The sequence below is a fragment of the Barbus barbus genome (assembly GCF_936440315.1).
Source record: "Barbus barbus genome assembly, chromosome: 42".
In the NCBI taxonomy this organism is placed as follows: Eukaryota; Metazoa; Chordata; class Actinopteri; order Cypriniformes; family Cyprinidae; genus Barbus; species Barbus barbus.
In genome coordinates this window covers 17,511,064-17,532,468 of record NC_136720.1, presented here as the reverse complement: position 1 = coordinate 17,532,468, position 21,405 = coordinate 17,511,064, and the positions used below count along the sequence as shown (strand labels likewise).

Sequence of the window (21,405 nt, the reverse complement as noted above, 5' to 3'; positions counted from 1 at the left end):
GATCAAAACTGCACATTATACTCCATTATGGTTACTCTGGTGGAATGGATGAGAGTGTAAACACAGCTAAAGGAAATTCAAAACTCTTTTTTACCCCAGCAGGAATGGCTGTGGTAGTTCGTAACCTTGCAGTGTCAATTCATTAGCTTCACTGAAGCATTTCAGTGGCTTCCCACCTGACACCAAAGTACTGAGTTTGTAGTCAGCTAAGTTGTTCTTTTGCATTGGTGCCGAGAGAAGTTAGTTTGATGAATGCCACTTTCTGCTTTCCCTCAGGCTAGAGGAATTTTGCTTATTTTTTAATGAATGGAAGGATTTATACACTGAATGCCAATTTCGATGTGTACCGTACCTCAGCATACTTGCTGCTGCCTCTCTGGGTTATAAATATTTAAACACCTTCATCATTTTTGTTAATACAGACATTAATTCACATTACAACAATTTGACTTTCTATTTGGACTTTGTTGTTTGTTTGCCATTCCAAATAGCCACTCTCAGTCAACATGACTGAAAAATGACAGTTAATCAGCAGTGGGGGATTTTTAAAATGTGATGCTGTGTCTCAAGTTGGGGGTCTGGTGTCTCTTTTCAATTGTGCAGATGGCACTTTCATGTTAGCTCCACCCCGCAGTGAGAGATCATGTGATTGGATGTTATAGTCTATTCATCACTTTTCGAGTGAGCTGATTGGTCCACAGGTCTGTAGTTAACCTTGTTTGTAAGATAACATTTTGGGTAATTGAGCCTTCAGCTTCATCAATCAAATGGATGTGCCAAGAGCCATTTCAAGCTTGGGCTTGTTTTGTGTTAGCTTTGCCGCTGTAGCTATGCCAAAGAAGGTGGCATGTTACTTACTACATGACTACAATGGGCCGGAATATAAATATCAAAAACAAATTGTAATTTGAACTAGACCTGATCCTGTCTTCTAAATTCTTGCTGTTGTGGGATGTAAACAAGGCCTGTGCTATTCAGGCTGATAATCGAGATTCATTGTTGCCTGGCAACACATTATTTGCACAGTCCTGGACTGGTCTCTGTAGTTTGTGTAGCCGGTGTAAACAATATTACAGATGGGCTTAATGATGACTCTTTAAACATGCACAATGCTATTGTGTGCCCAGAGAACATATGTGCAGCGTGTTGCGCTGAAATCCATCGTTCTTTACATGGTCTCTAAAGTGGCTCACACTGGATTACTGCAACAGACTTAGACCAATGCATGCTTTGTTAGTTAGTTCCCTCTGTAATCAATCCGTTTGGACACGTTATACAGGCCAGATGTTGCATTAGCAGCCATGGTGACAATGGAGGCAGAGTTTGACTGAATTTAGGGACGAGAGAAGACTTTGAATGTAGCCAAGGTTTCCAATGTGGCAACAAGTACAATAATGAACACCCCCTTCTTCAGCACTGTGCTGTTAATAGCCTTGGATCTGCATGCAAAACCATGTAGAAGGGTTCTAGCCAGAAGGGTTTCCCAGAGGCAGGAAATACTGGGAATGTGGGGGTCAGAGGCAAGGAATACTAGGAATGAGAGATGCTTCCACCTTTAGCTCAAGGCACTGAACCATTCAAGCATGGTTAATGTTGCCTGTGAGCTTTGAATCAAATGCACAAATGAAGATACATGAAACCCTTCACCCGAACAGAGACAAACCGTTACCCATTCATGCAAAACACAAAGCCTTATGTTTGAAATGTCTTATTTCAAACAATTTAGATTATTCCGGACATTAATACATTTATGCAATACTCTGACATATATGTGAGTGAATGAGAAAACAATGTGAAGTAGCATGTGAACAGTTATTTATAGCACGGTTAGATTTTGTTTCGTGAAACTGTCACTGCCTCTCATCTTGTATATGTATCATATTTGATTCACTGCTACTGTGAATAGCCAAAGCTGATGATTTTTCAGAGGCGTTTCCAAGCTTTTCTACAAGAATCCACCAGATGGCTTTAAAAATAAGCCTTGCTAAATATTTGCAGTGTGGGTGAATGTATTATGGCGGAGCTGACAAATATATGCTCCATTGCCTCAGGGAACTTTCTTTGGGAGACGGATCTGTAATGTACAGAGAGAGAGAGAGAGAAAGACAATGTGAATGAGTACAGAAAGTGAGCATGTGTTTGTACATGTCAGTGTTGAGATTTTAGCCTGAAAATTGCAATTATCTGGTCATGGGGTGACAGACATATTTTTCATATTTCAGCTACTGACATTTTTTTCTTTATATTCTCTTGCAAGTCATGCTAAATTACACTTGTACACCAATATAAACAGCTTACAAGAATAGTATATAATGTGTTATATTTCACAGTAAATTCATGTGAACAGGGAAGTAGGTTGAAGTAATTCCCTACAGACAGTACTTAAGTCACTGTCTATTTTCATAGGTATATATACTTCCTGTCTTTTTGTGCGATCGCATGTTTTATTTGCTCAGACAGTCTGCGTGGGCAGGGAGTGTGCATGCAAATATAGTCTAACGTGTGAACATGACTCATTTATTACGTAACCAGCCACCATTTTGTTTAGTCTCTCATCAGTCAAGCTGTGTGTCAGGAGTGTTAATTAGCAAGACAGCTCTCCAGCCCAGCATCTATTGATTTTTTGCCATTGATGTGAGGGGATGACAACAGATTGAATCACTAAACAGCGCACAGGCTCATTTCATAAACCTGACTGTATTATTAACCAGATGGAAATGGTACTTCAGCCATCTGGGCTTTTGTTTTGGCCCAAAATCCTAATTGGCCAAAAGGAGTCTGTAGGCTCTGAGATACACCTGCCACCTGTTTTAAGCTTTATGCAAATATTTATATGAATATTATAGTTTTTATTAACCGTTTCTAAGTGTTGGTGGATTCATATATATATATATATATATATCTAGGAAGGAGTATTGGGGTTTAACTGTTGTACATCTGTTGAGTCTTTTAATTACCGATGAGAGGTTTTTGTCTATTTTCAACACAAGGAAATTATATCTCTGTTCCTAAATCTAGTTAAATGACTTGATGTCTACCGTCTACACAGACAGCTGGCTTCAAAAGCAGCTTGCTAAATGTCAAGTAACCTAATGAGTGACCATTTTAATGCTTTGGGCACCAACCACATGTGCCACAAAAATAACAAAATAACAATGTGCACAACTCCTGACAACTGATAATAGAGTTTGATGTTAGCATGCTGCTAAGCTAATGGTATGATACTCTAATAAACATAAAAATACACAGCTCAATTTTTTTATTTTTAAATGTTGATATCAGTCAACATTCCTTATTCCTCATCTGCCCTCTTGTATTTCTTTTTTTCACCACGCTTTCACTAGGTTTTGGAATAAAGTATGTGTGTATAGAAATAGAAATCTATTGTTGAGTTATGGAACATGATGGAAACAGTAAAAACTCTCAGGTGTGTGTGGGTGCTTTTGAAAAGCTCTCATGTGTATACTACCCCTATCTGTCCAGGACTGGATATCATTATGAAGTGTTTTGTCTGCAGGGTTCATTATTGTTTCAGCAGAGCAGGTGAGGTTATACACGCTTTAATTAGTCACCAGGGGGAATCTTTGGTTCATTCAGGATTTTAACAGACCACATTTTTGTTCCTTTTGTCATTTTAGCAAGATGAGTAGTAAAGAAAAATGCTTTATATGGTTTATATGGTATCTCTATCAGCCAGAAACTTATAGCAGCATGTATAGAACAAGCCGCTGACAGGATAAAAGGTTAAAAATAGCTTATATGCGCAATGCAAATTGAACCTGACATAAATTAAACTTGACTTAGACAAAGCAAGCTGTACATATAAGAGCAACATGTGATACTACAATCTGGCATAAACTGTATTATGTGATGTTGTATGAACCATCTATCTGTGTTAGCTGCATATTTATCCCCATATTCCAAAGGCTTTCACTGCATCCTTGTGCCTCAGTGAGCATGTTGCCAAGCGGAGAAAGCTCAGTCTGGAATCACCACACATTCCCAGAGCACCGTTCTGATGCCTGGATGCTCCAGCAGTTCTAAAAGCAAAGCAGCTAAATATAGGCCAAGGCTTGCATGTTGCATCCTCCCCCTAAGCTGATGGCGTAAGTACAACAAGACATCATTGTACAAAGAAGGGACTACCATTTTATCAGTCTATTATCATAGCTGTAGTCTGCGCCTCAGACAGCCCTCCCACAATCTGTTTGCTAATCATCTAATGCATATTGCTTACAAAACTAGGAAGTACTTTCTCAATCTTGAGACCTCCAATCTAATTGGCTGGCTTTACACAGCTTCCTGAAGTAAGTGGTCACAGCATTTTTTTAATCAGTCCACCAGGAAACAAAGTCATGTTTACAAGGTACTGGACTGACACATGGAGTGCTTTTAATGATGAAATAATTGGATTTTCTTTTGTCTTATGGGAGTAGTTAGTAAATAGTTATAGCTTTTGCATGGGTCAATGCACATTTTCCCACAAATACAACCATTTATGGACTGTTGCACCTTCATCCACCCATCCATCCATTCATTCATGTTTTTTCCCCCCATATTTGTTATTGTATTATTGTATTGTATATATTGTATTTCAGATAAAATTGTAAGGAATTATGGTTTTTCTTGTCAAGATATGCATTTTAATATGCAAACATCATGGATTGTGAAAAAAAGTGGAAAACATCAACCTGCTGTTGTGGTGTTTCTCAGGAAATCACTCACCCCTTAAAGATCAGGAAAAAAAATTGTTGAGGGGCTGAACTTAAATAAGAAATATCTTTATTTTTAGTTGACTTATCTTATTTTAATGCATGCTTTGTCTTATCAAGTCTTTGTCTTATAAGTCATTTTACAGAAACCAAAATTAATGTTTTCATTTAGCTAAACCTGAAAATGTTTATTTAATAATCAGTTAAGAAATTAAATGTATTTAATAATTAACACTTAAAACAAAACTGAATTATATACAAATGTTTAAATTCCACATTAGTACGTTTTCATATCCACGTTTTGAGGATACAATGACGTTACCCAGGTTAAGTACAAATATAAAAAATAATATACATATGTAATACAGTGCATATATTTAGCAAAATGCTTCTTTCTAGAGTTATTTTTTTCTAATTAATGAGATATGGACATTGAATGGCTTATTTGAGGTAAATTAGAGAGAACATTATGTGACATTATTTACAAGCTGTTTTATTTATGTCTTTCTGCGGTTGAAACTAGTGCCAAAACTAATAGTTATATTGTGCCAAAATTACATTTATGGTTTCAATTTAAATAAAATCTGAGACTTTGTTTCATATCAAATGTAACTTTTTTCCAATTATTACATGGCAGGTGCACTACAAATTATGTTTTGTTATTGCATCAGCATAGACTATGACTGATTTGGGGACTTAAGCATCTATCGGTTTTCGATATAAGTATTTTTTTAAACTGAGAAACAAATATTGTCTACCCAGCCCTAGTGTCAATACTGTTGACCTGCTGTAGCTTATCCACATTGTGTACACGAAAAATAGATCCTGACAATTCAAAACACACCTTTGGAAAAGTGTTAACAGAATGTTTTACTAAAAGATTTCAGCCCTCCAAAACCATTTTGGCAAAACAGAAACTACTATTTTTTTTTTATCCCATCTTGAGACCCCCTGTCATAAGAAATTTGGTACAAATATTATAGTAGATTTGGCCTAGGGGTATCTGAGTATGGTAAAGTCCCTTTGTTTGTTAATGGAAAGGAAAGGTATATCAGTATTTACATAAGCAGTGGAGGAACTCAACAGCAAATAACACCAATGATTCCATTGCTATCACACTTCTGCAGGTCTTTTCACAGCTTTTGGTCTTGAGTGCCATGCCTCAGTGATTGGGTTCTATGACAATGCCTCAGCAAATGGGTTCTGTCAGCCATTTGTTATCACACTATCAGAAACTACAAGGCAATAATGTGAGAATTAACATGACCCCTAGATCAGCCCTTCTTACACTCCTGTTTAAAATGACCCAATCCTGTTATCAGAGCCCCAATTCTTTACATAGTGCCTCCTGATGTTTCCCAGTAACCGCAGTGACAAATGCCATGACAGCCATCCCAGCATACCCTGCTTCCTTCTGAAGACAGCCTGACATGGAACACTACATAAGCTCGCTTCCTGGGGGGATGGATGGGGGAGATGATTGTGACTTATTTTTATTTTGCATTTTACTTCTTTAGAGAGTGTACATTTTGTTTGCTGAACCTTGCTTTTTTGTTTGATTTAGAGGCTGAACGTTAAGCCAGATTCGATAGTAAATTCTCTAAAATAACTGCCTCATATTCAGGGCTGTGCAAGAAGTATTTTTTTTTTCTGTCATGACTAGCAGATTGGAACTGAGATAATAATTTTATGTTTAATTGCTGAGCCTGAAACTGCTGATACTCACAGATATGGGAGTACATGATCATTATCAAAAATCACATCTTTTGGGATATACCGCTTTTCAAAGAATGAAATAGGATTATCTGAGTTGATGAAACTCAAAACCACAACAGTACTCAGAGGAATAAGATCAATCTTTGTGCTTGATGTCTCTTAGATAATACACAGATTCACATCACATATAACCTAATCACCATAGAATGTGCTTTGAAATGTAGGCTGGATGTATTTATCTGTAATGATGCAAATTTACCAGCAGCTGCAATGTTTGAAGTTTGTGATATCAGAGGAATATGGGACATGATTTTTGTGTAGTGTTGTGTTTTATACTGTACTAAAATTAAAGTTAGCAATCAAATTAAGCAACATAATCCAATTTGTACATACGTTGCTCTTGTTTGGGAACTAAATGTACAGTACATGTGGAGGCAGTAATGTTATGCTGCACTCACTCCACCCTCTAGTGGACAGTATTTTCAACTGCCATGCCAAAATAACAAGTGCTAAAAGTCTAAAAGGAAATTAATAATTTAAAATGTTAATTTGTAACCAGTGGTAAAAAAAAAAGTCAGTTGGTCAATAAAACACAGCAGAAAGTTACAAAAGATAAGGCAACAGTATGTAATATTAAGGCAACCGGGATGTTACCTTTTATAAAGCTTTTACACAGATATCATCTTTCAGATGGGCAAACTTAATTACCACACACCCATGTAAGAATGATCACATGAAATCAAAAAAAGTCTGCACTTTAATTAATAGTTATGTCTCTCTGACTCTCTGTGAAATACCAACTCTTTTCTTAGACCCTTCAAACTCAAAAGTACATTTTAATCACAAATGTTACCAGTGAAAGTAGACGGGTTTAAAACTGCTTTCTCATAAAATCTACAGTATGCACATATAAACTAACTGTGCTCTGTTTGGGACTGTGATTGGTGGAGTATGGCAAGCCATTTTAATATTACGACTTCTGTTTTTATTTTAGTAGTAGACTTACTTTTTGTATCATTCATTCATTCATTCATTCATTCATTTACTAAGGTGAGCAGGAAATAGGTAAATATAAAATCTTTGAGTAATTACAACTAACTAAAAATAAGTAGGCTACTGGCATGACTAAGGAATAATGTAACCGTAAATAGACAATATCACATCTGGAGTAAACACCAGTACCAAATTAATGGTTATTAGTGCCTTTGTAAAAGATAAGTGTCACTATTGCATTAATAGATACTATTCATAGATATGTGAACATGGCTTGCCACACGGGGAGGGGAGAGTAAAGAAGGTGGAGGCGAACTAGGCTGATAGATAAGTCCAGACAACACCCTAAACCGGTTTAAAGTATATTCCAGTTGTTGTATGTGTGTGAGAGAATGCTGCGGGCTGTGCAGAATTTCCTAGGCCCAAAAGTGCCGATCAGTACAGAGCCATGCGTGCGTCTTTGTTTGTTTTGCACGTTTCCAAGTGATAATAACGCGAAATCGGGTAGCATTTAGAGTTTGCTCGCGCAGGTCTGGATGTAGCTGATTGGAGTAGCAGCAGTCAGAGTGGGTGATCACAGGGAGGAGGGGAGAGACTCTGAAGTGGATTTTCTGCGTAAGTAAGTGTGTGATTCTCCAGCGGCCATGTTAACCAAGAAACCCTGCGCTGCCGCTGCCGCTGCTGCTGTCCACCCGACTGGTAAGGAACCCAATGCCCGGATCTAAGAGGGCGACGCCGGTCTCGTTTATTCTCCGGATTGGATTGAGGAGATGGATTATTTATCCGATTTAAATGCTCCATAACGCGTGTAAGGCTCGCAGCTTTTCGTTTCATTGCTCGCCTTTGACTGTATGGTCGAGTACAGTAGCTATAAGCCCCGGAAACAGCGGCCGTTTTTGCATTTATTAGTTAATTATTACTGTTGCTATAGAGACTAGATATAGAAACCAAGCACTTTGGTTTAATGGCTTTTAAATGTAATTGTCGTTTTATTGCTCGTGTGTCTGTATTACTGGTTTTCGTTGTGCAAATGTTGTTTTTTGTTTGTTGTGTGGTTGTCAAATGGTTTAAGTATCATTCCGGTCCTCTTTAAATTTCGTCATCGATAAACATCTTATGTATCAATGCGTCACCGGGCTATAGTTTTATTTTGCCTTTTAAAAATACTGACAGGCAATATTACCAAACACATTTTTCTGATTTTCAACAGGCAAAGGGGGTGAGATTTGCCAGCTACAGTCTTCCCCAGGACTGGGCATCGGGGGTCCCCGAGCTGGAGCAGGGACTGAAGCCACATCTCCCGTCACATTACCACCACTCAGGAACAGCAACTCTCTCACGGTAAAATTAACCTTCTTGCTTGCAGTTTCCACCGTTAATGTCCCTTTCTTTGTTGTCATTATGTGTGTTTTCAAAATTAATCATACAAATACAAATGTTTTCAACAAATAATCATGTTGTTGTTTTTTTACCGTCTCGTGTACTGAATTCAAAACGATTTAAAATGTGGAAAATATTTACTTTGTATTTAGTTCACTGTATGTGTTTTTCCTTCACTTTTAGATTCATGTCCGAGCTATGTGTACCTTAAGAAAACCATTTTCAGTTCAATTTGAGTTTATTTATATGGTGCTTTTCACAATAAGTTTGTGTTTGACAGCTGTTTTTAAAAAGAATAGTTACTTACAAGTCACAGTGAGCAAGATAGGTTATTGTTATAACACATGAACTTTGACAGCCCTAAAATATATATTTATTAAAGTCTTTTTTTCTCTTTCAAATTTTCTTCGGACCCCTAGCACCCACTTCATTGCTTTTATAGCATGTGGTGTTCAGAGCTCTGAAGCAATGGTCCATATTATGTCAATATTGTGAGATGTTACACTGACAATGTATGACAAAGTTTCTGACATAAAAGAAAGTCTGACATGTATACATACTTAAAAATTAAATTTGTTGATGATTAAGACAGTGGAATATTGGATGTGGTTGGACAAAATCAGCACTTTTGCATTTTTAAAGGGGCATTATGATGCGATTTCAAGTTTTCCTTTCTCTTTAGAGTGTTACAAGCTGATTGTGCATTGATAAGATCCCTGAAGTTGCAAAGACTAAAGTCTCAAAACCAAATAAATATTCTTTATAAAAGTTAATACTTGTCCACGCCCCCCTAAAATGCTTATTCAAACACGCCCCCATATGTCTACATCACTATTCTCCCTCTCACCACAAGAGGTCGCCATCTCCCATCTTCCCGGATTCAATTCTCCAGATTCCATTCACCTGACACTCATTATTACACCCTCAGCTGTTCCCCATTGCCACAAACTATATATTCTCCTCTCCCTTACCACTCTGCCTGGTTGAATTATTTGTATTAGTTGTAATTGATCGTATTTGCTGTAGTGCTGTTTAACTCTGGGGATACATGCATTGTGTTGATTATAGTTACAGTTTGATGTATCCCGTTGCTATACTGTTTTGTTTTTTGCCTTGTTGGCCTTTTTGTTTATTAAAAAATATCCTTACCTGCACTTGGACCCAGACTTTGTCTTTTCCACGGCGCTCTCTCAGTGTTCCGTGACAGAATTCAACCAGCAAACATAGGTGCAGCAGGGAGGTTGCTCAACATCCGCCAGGGAGACAGAAGCATTGAGGAGTATGCCAGGGACTTCGTTGGAGTGGCTCGTCGGTCGGCTATTGAGAAAACCTGCCTCATGGTCTTTCTCTACGGAGACCTGGCCGAGCCCTTCAAATCCCTGATGCCATACTGGACCCCCGAGGAGTCTCTGGAGGACTACATTTGAGCTCTGCATTTGAGCGGCTCGGCCTTCAGGGTGGAGTTAGCTGCGGAGCCCGTTCACAGTTCTCCCGATGCGGCGATCCAAGGGGCGTCAGAAGCCTCGTCGGCCGCACCCAGTACCTCACACCCGTTCCCGGAGCGTCCTGGGCTGATACGCAGTGTGCAGGAGCCCCCGCTGATGTCGGTGCGAGCGGCGTGGTTTGCTTGCGGTCCTCCCAAGGCAGCGGTTCCTGCTCTCGCTTCTCCCGAGGTGGCGGTGCCCGCTCACAAGGCTCCCGAAGCGGCGGAGTCCGCTGATGTTGTCTCCGAGGCAGCGGAGCTCGCTTCAGACCTTCCTGAAGCGGCGGAGCCCGCTGATGTTCCCTCCGAGGCAGCGGAGCTCACTTCAGGCCTTTTCAAAGCGGCGAAGTCCGCTGATCTTCCCTCCGAAGCAGCGGAGCTCACTTCAGGCCTTCCCGAAGCGGCGGACCCTGCTGATGTTCCTTCCGAGGCAGCGGAGCTCGCTTCAGGTCTTTTCGAAGCGGCGGTGCCCGCTCACGAGCCTCCCGAGGCGGTGGTTCCCGCCCGCTCACAGATCTCTCGAAGCGGCAGTGTCTGCTCAAAGTTCCATCGAGGCTGATGTGCCCCTGAAGCGGTGGAGCCCGCCATTGCCCGCTCCAAGGTGGCAGCTCCACACACACTGCTGTGGTGGCCGCTAGTTCTGCCCTGGGTCTCCATCCCGCCGGCGCTGCCTCAGGCCCCAGGTCCCCCTCCAGCACACGGACCTGATCCCCACCGTTCTGCCCCCGCTCTGCCATCCCCCTGAATGGGCACTTGGGAACGTCTGGAAGCCGTTCCTTAGAGGAGGGGTCCTGTCATGAGTCCGGGTCCTGCGCTTCTCCCTCTCACCACAAGAGGTCGCCATCTCCCATCTTCCCGGACTCAATTCTCCAGATTCCATTCACCTGACACTCATTATTACACCCTCAGCTGTTCCCCATTGCCACAGACTATATATTCTCCTCTCCCTCACCACTCTGCCTGGTTGAATTATTTGTATTAGTTGTAATTGATCGTATTTGCTGTAGTGCTGTTTAACTCTGGGGATACATGCATTGTGTTGATTATAGTTGCCGTTTTATGTATCCCGTTGCTATACTGTTTTGTTTTTTGCCTTGTTGGTCTTTTTGTTTATTAAAATAGATCCTTACCTGCACTTGGACCCAGACTTTGTCTTTTCCACGGCGCTCTCTCAGTGTTCCGTGACAAAACGTATACGCAATGAAATAGGGTGTGATTTTTATTCTCGCTGTAGTATTGTTGCTGCTGCCGCCTCCATGTCGTGGAGACGCTGTGTTTCGTTACGTGAAAACGTATCTACTTTGTTTGGGCTTCCAAAAAAGGGCACAACTAGAAATCAGTGGTTAAGTTGTATTTACAACACTGTTTTTACGGAGGACTGTTTCCTGAACCTGGCAGGAGAGTAGCCTACTATGCTGGCTTGCACATAGGCTGTTTCTATAAAGTGGGACAATTCCAACTTTGCAAGGACAGTTTGACGCTTCTGACTCACAGCCTTGTAAGTACGACAACTGACTATTCAAACACGAGTTTTGAGCAGTGTAGAGTAGTGCTTGTTTGTCGTTTCTCCAATCACAAATGCAGACATGGTAATGTTTATGCAGCGTGATGGAACGCGATGTGTAAAAAGACAGTCTAAGTCATTATAATCAGTAATTATGTCCCCACTGGATGCAACAAATGCCTCGTTTGTAATGGGTTTTATTGTTTTAGTTTCATCTCACCGAGAAACGCCATCACAATACGGTAAGGGGCGTAACATTTCCATCTCACGCTTGAGGTATTCGGCCAATCACAACGCACTGGATAGCTGGCCAATCAGAGCACGCCTCGCTTCTCAGAAGGATGAGCTTTGTAAAAATCGTTTCAGAAAGGCGGGGCATAGAGGAACAACAATAATTACAGTATGTGGAAAATAATGTTTTTGTTTTTTTTACTTTAAACCACATAAACACATTGCATTACACTGAATACACAAAATAACGTTCTTTTTAGCAACATCATATGACCCCTTTAAGAGACAGTAGTAAGAAGACAAAATTTTGAAATCCAAAATGCATGCTTTACCCCTTATTTTGGTAAATAAAACGGATTATTTTATAGGAAAGGAATATGAGCAGTACTAATGATCAGTAGCTCTCTCAGAGTCATTGGCTGATGTATTGTATGCTGCCAGTAGTGGGGGATGGGAAATGCTCAGGCCATCAGTGTGACGCCAACAGGCACAGCTGAAATCGGTCATCTAGTGAATTTCCTTATGTAAATCTATACATTCAAAATTATAATTCATTGAGTCTGCATGGCAAGGATATTTTGCATGGTATTAGAATAATAAATATGATATTCTAATATATAAACTCATAATGCATGACAGTAAAGTAATTAGCTTATTAGTAAAGTTTAAAGAATCACAGCTCATATAAGTGTATTTGGCATGTTATTCTGAATTAAATGCAAGAATTGGATCAATGCCATTTATGACTAAGTACCCCAGTGTTCTTTATTTAGCTGTCATTCTAATAGGGGTAAATATAGACACAGGCTCGCATGGTAGGTGCATTTGTATGTCTGCATTCTCTTACAAGACTTACTGCGATATGTTATTATCAAATTACATTTTAGCATTGTATTTGCAAATCTAGCTCTTAAACCAACATGTATATTTAATGACATTTAACTGATAAGCTGCAGAAACATTACTATACATTAATACAATGTCTATATGTATGCCCTGTTTCATTGAATAAGTGAAGACCATGCAGACCTTGCTTTGCTTCCATTTAGGAAGGAATTTCAGGTTTCTGACGATGCAAAATAAACTTCACATCTTACTGGGAATTATAACTTGCACCTTGTCCTTGCTTATTACTTACATGGTAATTAGGTGTGATGATGAGCTATGATGTGACGATGCTTAAGTTGACAGCAATTTTGAAGGGCTCACTACTTGGTTATGTAACAGATTACATCAACAAATTAAAGCAGATTTTGTATAAGCTCTTGAAATTAATTTCTGATGCTTTTTTATTGTCTACCAAGTCAAATTATGTATGGCATTTAGTAGGAAACTTGGGGACTTGTTCTGTCTGTATTTGTCTAAAATCTCTGTTCTGATAAATTCGAGTGTCATACCTTTCAAAGTCCAGTTAATCTTATTAAGGGCAGTTGAATCACAGCTTTTTATCACCTATTTTGCAGAGTAAGGGAGTATTAGAATGATCTCTCAGAACAAATGTGACACTTGTTCAGCTCCAGTTGTGTCCTCTACAGCTGTCAGCAAGCATGTCCTTTCCATGAACCCCCCCACACACACACACCTGTCCAGATCATGTAGATCGACAGGGCAGGCAACTACAACAAAAGAATTAAATTGAAGCTTTATTCAGATTCACTCTTAGTTGCTACACAAGATGGAAGAGTATCTTATGTATGATGCGTAATCTCTGAAAATGGTTCCTTTACCTTTAGAAAGTTTTTTTTTTTTTTTTTTTGGATGGCTGGGTAAATCATTTAGACTACCCTGCCTTAACTAATCCATAAATCTATGCTTCATATCATTTGCTCATTTGAACTGGTGCGATTTATTTATTGACACCTAACGATTGGTTTATTGATTTAGGATTAGCTATTGGTTACATTTATATTTAGATTTGAATGATACAGTTTTCTAAACCAGAGCCTCGTTGTTCAACAGTACATCATTGTCACTGCGCTTGTCTTTTGTGAGCCAGGGAAAAATAAATACGGCTGTATATTGAGTGTTTTAAGAGCAGATTGTATCAGAGCCCTTGGATTTAGAGTTCAAGCTGGGTATTACTCTTTATCTTCAGTCAGAGGTGTAGAAACATTAGCACTGACCATCTGGGGGATTAGCGATAGGTTGAGATGAAAAGGATCCGTAAAAATCAAAAGACTTGTATTGCCCTGTTATGTTATTTAGTTTTGGAGATTATCACTCTGTCTGCACGTGAATACAGCATGGCTGAGATTAGACAATAAAGCACAATTAAGTTGATTATGAGCATTACCATTCAAAACACAAAAATAAACACTAATCCATTAAAACTATCAGCCCGAAATAACAGGACAGCAGCCATGTCAAGGGGAGTCATGTTCAAAGGTGTAAGCGTTTTTGTTTTTGTATAGAATAAGATTGCCACAAACGTCTGACTGAAGCAACAGGATGTTCTTGTAAAAACAAGATGCAGAGGTAATCATATTATCAATGAAGCAAGCATCTTGCCGGGCAGGAGATTCAGGAAAGCAGGAAATGTGTGTCTAATGTCCTTGAATAAACAAAAAAATTGCCTTCCATAGCTTTGTGCACAAGTCTGATTTCCCCATCCTAAAAACAAGGTATAACAACAAATAGCTTTTAAATTGAAAGGTTAAGAAATTGCACTCTACACCTCAGACACCAATCTTTTAGACCAGTTATGTAACATTTTGAAGTAAATTATGCAAACCATGCAGTCTTGAAAACATTGATTCGTTTGCAAGAATAGTACAGTAATAGTAATAGAAGTTTTTTTTATATGATTATGTGAGAAGGATCCATAATGTTCTGTCTGAAGTCAATGTATAGCAAGGGATACCATTTAGGATAATACATAAGTGCCTCATCTATTTTTATTCTGTACATTTTGTCTTTCAAGCCTTTCTTTTCATTCTGTAGATTATATTTACATTTACATTTTTACATTTATTCATTTAGCTGACGCTTTTATCCAAAGCGACTTACAATTGCTATATATATCAGAGGTCGCACGCCTCTGGAGCAACTAGGGGTTAAGTGTCTTGCTCAGGGACACATTGGTGTCTCACAGTGGATTCGAACCCGGGTCTCTCACACCAAAGGCATGTGTCTTATCCACTGCGCCATCACCACCCCATTATGTGCTGATCTCTGGTCTTTAGTTTAGGAAGCTTCATTAATTGATCCAATAAGAATAGACAAGGAGCATTTAGTTGTACCCTATCCAGGCTTTGCTAAGCACAAGAATCTATTGTCTTTTTTTTTTCTTCTTCTTCATTATTAGTATATGTATATACACATGCAATTAAATTTATGCAAGCCTGTTGTAGAGAATCGTGGAAAAATTGTTAGTCATTCTTATAACAATTGTGTTATCTGGCCTTAAGTGACCTTCCTTTCACCTTACACTTTAAGAGATTGCTTTGAATATTTTGTTTGCTACAGTAGAACAGACCTAGGTTCTTTCATCAGCATTGACAGGGTTGAAATGACTTGAATTTTCAATACCTTCATAAGATTCTATAGCTCTAGTCTGTTTTGTCAAATTTTAAATTTGGTTTGTTATATCAGCTGTGTTCTCTTAATTTATTTTGGAATCAATCCTCAAATGATGCATGTTGTTTTTGTTTTACCTTATCCAGGCTGGAGGCAGTAAGCACACAATGAATGACCATCTGCACGTCGGGAATCACCAGCAGATCCACGTTCAACAGCTGTTCGAGGAGAACAGCAACAATCGGACAGTGTTGTCTGCACAACCCAATGGGTTGACACCCGTAGGTAGAGCAGGTCTGGCCATGCCAGAGAAGCAGCAAGAAAGCAGCCAGGGTCGACAAGGCAGCTCAACTTCCATCAAATCAACTGAAAGCAAACCCAAGACAGCACCTTTGACTCCTGAGCAGGCCATGAAACAGTACATGTCTAAGCTTTCAGTTTTTGAACACCAAGAGATCGTCAGCCACCCTGAGATCTATTTTATAGGTCCAAATGCAAAGAAAAGACAAGGTGTAGTTGGGGGTTCAAACAATGGAGGTTATGATGATGATCAGGGCTCCTATATTCACGTGCCCCATGACCATATAGCATATAGGTATGAGGTACTAAAGGTTATTGGTAAAGGCAGTTTTGGGCAGGTGATGAAGGCCTACGACCACAAGAACCACCAGCAAGTGGCCCTGAAAATGGTACGGAACGAAAAGCGATTCCATCGCCAAGCAGCTGAGGAAATTCGCATTCTGGAACACTTACGCAAACAGGATAAGGACTCCACCATGAATGTCATCCACATGCTGGAGAACTTCACATTCCGTAACCATATCTGCATGACGTTTGAGTTGCTCAGCATGAACCTTTATGAGCTTATCAAGAAAAATAAGTTTCAGGGCTTTAGTTTGCCACTAGTGCGCAAGTTTGCACACTCCATCTTGCAATGTCTCGACTCTTTACACAAGAACAGAATCATTCACTGTGACCTCAAACCTGAGAATATCCTTTTGAAGCAGCAGGGGCGCAGTGGGATAAAAGTGATCGACTTTGGCTCCAGTTGCTACGAGCATCAGCGGGTCTACACTTATATCCAGTCACGCTTCTACAGGGCCCCAGAGGTCATTCTGGGTGCTCGATACGGGATGCCAATTGATATGTGGAGCTTAGGTTGTATCTTAGCGGAATTACTTACAGGGTACCCTCTCTTGCCTGGAGAAGATGAAGGGGACCAACTAGCATGTGTCATAGAGCTGCTGGGTATGCCCTCCCAGAAGCTACTGGATTCATCTAAGAGAGCCAAAAATGTTGTCAGTTCAAAGGGATACCCCCGTTACTGCACAGTCACAACCTTACCTGATGGCTCAGTGGTTTTGAATGGGGGAAGGTCACGTAGAGGCAAGCTCAGAGGTCCACCAGGCAGCAGGGACTGGGTGACAGCACTTAAGGGCTGTGACGACCCCCTCTTCTTGGACTTTCTCAAACAGTGTCTAGAGTGGGACCCGTCCCTGCGCATGACCCCTAGTCAGGCCCTCCGCCACCCATGGCTCAGAAGACGCTTGCCAAAACCTCCCACTGGGGAGAAAACCACTGTAAAGCGGATCACTGAGGGTACTGGTGCTATAACTTCAATCTCCAAATTACCTCCCCCTTCTGGCTCAGCCGCAAAGTTAAGGACTAACCTGGCACAAATGACTGATGCCAATGGGAATATACAACAAAGGACGGTGTTGCCAAAATTAGTCAGCTGAACACTAATTTCTTTTTTTCTTTGAAATTATAATATTGGAAATTGTGCAAAGCTGAGCATTCAGAAGTGTGGCATTTTTAGGAATAACAGTCGTTAATGCATATCCACCATTTATGAACTGCTTCGTAGCACCTTTAGTTGGATTTTTTTTTTTTTCTAGGAAAGCTCAAATGGCCAAGAAAGGGGGAACAACACTTTTAAGTTTTTATCTCAGGGCTGTATTGAGTGCTGCTTTGAAGGAGCATTCATACAATCTGGTCTATAATAACAAAAAGTCCCACTTGGTTTAATACCTAAATCTTGTAGCAAAAAAGTAAATGGCCTCGCCACAATGAAGTAATGGTAGGATACATTGTTTTGTGTGCTTCTAAAATTTTAATCACCACCCTCAGATCCTGTCAGATAAATAGTGCTTTAATGGGTGAGGATTAAAAATGCATTTAGCTAAAAGCTATGTGATCTGAGGCTTGTTGCATTTCCCAGCATCATTCTTTTGTTAATATAGAACATACTATTGTAAGAGAAACCGATCATAATGGAGAGTGCATGTTGCAGACTGTTATTAGGTTGCAGAAAGAAACAATGTTTACATGATAGATTTGGTTGGTGCCTATAAATCTCTTGACATTCCTTAAAGAAATTAAATGAGGAAAAGAGAGAGTGTCTAGAGTGGTCTACACGACAGTAGATTGATGGCAAATTTAAAGGAATTTATGTAGTTTGATAGAAACATTACTGTTCTCAGTAGTACTTGACTGGTGTACATTAATGTAATTATAAGCTATTCGCTGGAAGAGTTGCTTTTGAACAAGTACTGTCCTGGAAGGAAAAATAATGGTGCTTTACCTTTTTTTATTTATGATTTTTTTATAGCTTGAAACTTAATGCTCATGGATCAAAACAGTGTTGTGTAATCACAATGAACGAAGACTGGTTAGTTTGCAAGTTAGGGTCTAGATTTTTTTGTCTCTAAAGTGAATGCTTTTTTGAAGTGACTAAGACTAAGAACTGAAGAATAGGAAGGCAGGGCATTGCATTTACCTGAATGCAAGCAAGTAATGATGCTAATGAAGATAAATATTTTTGGTGGACAAGGTTATGGCAGAGCATGACACGTGATTCAAGTCTTGAATCGAATTTATAACCACTAAGACAATACAGGTGGCTACATTGCATACCCTCATATTGTTACATAATCATTGTGTGGACTTGCTAATATCAGGTCAGAGTTAAAATTCTAAAAGGTTGTTCCCTTTTTTTAATAATAAATAATGTTACAAATAAGTTATTAATAACACTTTTCCCCCAAATCCAGAACAGTTGGATTTGAAAAAAAGGCTGGCCATTTTTGTAGCATTTATGACATGGAAAGAATAATTTGATAGACATGGGTGTAAAAGCTTAATAAGTTTATTTGTTTCATTTTATTGTCAATGAAGAGCTAACATAGGTGGAACCAGTGGCCCGAATGTGGCTTTTATATAATTCGAGAGATTTATGGTGTAATGCGCAAAGAAATATATCTGCCACTACTTTGACATCGTACTCTAGCAGGAGGTAGTCCTGCTTACTTTCAAGCAGTCACGGATTGTGGGAGGGTGGATGGGGGTCAAACTACGGGCTGTCAGGGAGACCAGCAAAGCTGTAATGCTCAAGTTGATCCCTCACCCCCCACTGGAGACTGACACAGTGCCCTCCAGGCCTACTGCACACTGCACAGGGGCTCAGGCCCCTTTGGACACCCATAGTGCTTTATAGATACAGAAGTTACCTGCTAACATCAGCAGGCATTTCACAATGTACTTTACACTTTTTTTTTATTGTTCTGTGAATTGACAGCAGTGTGGAATAATTGTGCCCTTAGGTTTAATACAATGTGCCTTTGGTTATCAATGCCATTCAGTTTATTTCAAACAACGATTCTCCCTTCCATTTACTTTGAAAGACTCATGGTGATTCTCTTGCACATGTTTGAGCATCGCCCAAAGATACTCCAAAACCTCATTAAATGGGACATGGGAATAAGTGGCCGCACAGTTGAGGTTGTACATGCAGTTTGGGCACTCAATGTTTTTTTATATTATGATTAGAGAGGAGAAATAACATTTGGGCCCTTTTGCAACAGGGATGTCTTGGTAAGAGACAACAATTACTACAGTGACATAGAACAAGTGTCTTCAGCACTGCATTCATGTTGTCTTAACATCATCAAAGTATTTGAGGAGATACATTTGGTTAATTTTATTACAATAGAAATAAGAACACATTTTAATATTTTACCTCAGACTGTTGTAATATTCTTGTACTTTATTAATCTAGGGCATTTGGTACATACCAAAGTGCATTCCTTTCTGTGTTGGTGGCTATGAGGGAAAAGAAGCCAGAATTTCTCTTTTTACCTGATCAAGAGGCCATCAAGCCACTCAAGGGTATGTCTTGAAAATGATAATCCTCTGTGGAGAGGTAATGATTGGGGAAGGATGCTTGAGCTCTATTAGACAGTCACATCACCTGTTAAAATGTCTGACAGATGTAGCATACCTCCAAACCTCTGTTACTTGATATGGTTGGATGTATCTCCAGAGCAGTGAAAACTGCAACCCCAAGAAATCCACAGAGAGTCAGTTGTCATCCCAGTGTGCAATACAGTGGTAGCATTGTTGAGGAAAATCAAACTACGTGGTTGAAAGTTACATTTTAAAACAATGTGCTTTTTACGATTTTTAAATGTATGCCCTAACTCTTGAATCTAGCTACCCACTGTCAACTTCGCTTAGTTCTTTTTTAAAAACGAATCTTTAAACGGAGGAACAAAGTTGACGTTGTTTATATTCAGCCACAGAAACGTACTGTACATATGTGAATTTGATGTGGATGTGTACATATGTATAATGTTTTAATTTTGTGAAATGCTGCTGAAAACACTACATGTAGTGGGGTTTTATTGTTGGCGGCCAGTTTAATGATACTGTATGTATTGTACAGCTGACGAAAGAAGAGTTTTTTTCTAGTGATCATTTGTTAAATTTTATTGTTGTGGCTGGAATATATTAATAATAAAAAGTTTTAATGTCCATCTTTACTAAATGCTTTTGTGGTGACGTTATTAAGCAATCTGAAATACCTAAAATCTAAGCCAGTCAGTTCAGCTCATCTGTGTGACAGAATGCTTTGACCACACATTAGCAAGGGGTGGTGTGGTATAGTGGATATTGCTTAAGATAAAGAAAACCGAGGGTTGATGGTTCAGTTCACAAAATGAACACTATTGTGGCTTTAAGTCTCTTGAGAATAATCAAGACAGATAACTATAACCATAAAGTTTTAAAAATCTTTCTAGCTTCCATACTATATAAAGATAACACTGAGGAACAATATTGTTGGAATCATTTTCAGAGTCTTTCCCCAGCTGATGAATGATAAAAACATTGGAAGCCAATCAAAATCCACTCTACTTTAAAGAGTGCCTCTGCACTGTGCTCACAGAATAGTGTAAGTGTGCACGCTGAATAAACAGTCAAAAATAGTTATTATAGTTATCATTCTTGGTGTGAACCATCTTAACCCCAAGGAGGTTTAATAATTACAGAGAAAAGCGTACATTTCTACAATAATCAAGTCACTGGAACCAGGTGGTCAAATCAAGTCAGGTGCAGGTTTGATCAGCTTTGCCATGGAAAAAGATACATGCAATTTTAGTTCTTGTCAAAAGAAGATTTGTTTAAAGGGCTGCAAAAGGATTTCTAAGGATCTAGGCATTCAGTACTAGTCCATATTCAGCTACATGGTTAATAAACTAAGGGAATTCTGCAATGGTACTGTTCTAGGAACCTCAGATTGAAAGATGGCCTGTAAGCAACATTTCAGTTTGATATTTCAGTATAATACTTTACATCCATTTTGATAAATACTGCAGTAGCTTGAGCTAATAAAACTGGGGGAGGAGAACTTAAGTGCATGTCAGCATTATTCATTAAAGTACTGTGTAGTGAGCCCTTTTCATCTTTTATCATGTTGTGTCAATGCAGAATTCTGAGTGCACTGTTGTGGTTTTCCTTAAAGGAAATTTGGATACCAAAGATGGAGATATTGTCCATGCAAACACACTGTGTGGGCTATTAATAAAGTATAG

At 39.3% G+C, this 21,405-nt stretch overlaps 1 protein-coding gene across 2 annotated transcripts; it reads left to right on the top strand.

The window, feature by feature from the left end:
• Nucleotides 1-7,712: 7,712 nt before the first annotated feature.
• LOC306861555 (dual specificity tyrosine-phosphorylation-regulated kinase 2) lies at nt 7,713-20,357 on the top strand. Of its 2 annotated transcripts, none has more exons than XM_079403893.1 (3): nt 7,713-8,120; nt 8,632-8,762; nt 15,682-20,357. In XM_079403893.1, exons 1-3 carry the CDS (start codon nt 8,066-8,068, stop codon nt 17,272-17,274), a joined length of 1,779 nt encoding a protein of 592 aa, XP_079260019.1. In that variant the 5' UTR covers nt 7,713-8,065; the 3' UTR covers nt 17,275-20,357. The 2 variants fall into 2 exon arrangements, with proteins under 2 accessions (XP_079260019.1, XP_079260020.1); XM_079403894.1 differs by having other exon boundaries at nt 7,719-8,036; nt 15,682-20,351.
• The last annotated feature ends 1,048 nt before the right edge of the window (nt 20,358-21,405 follow it).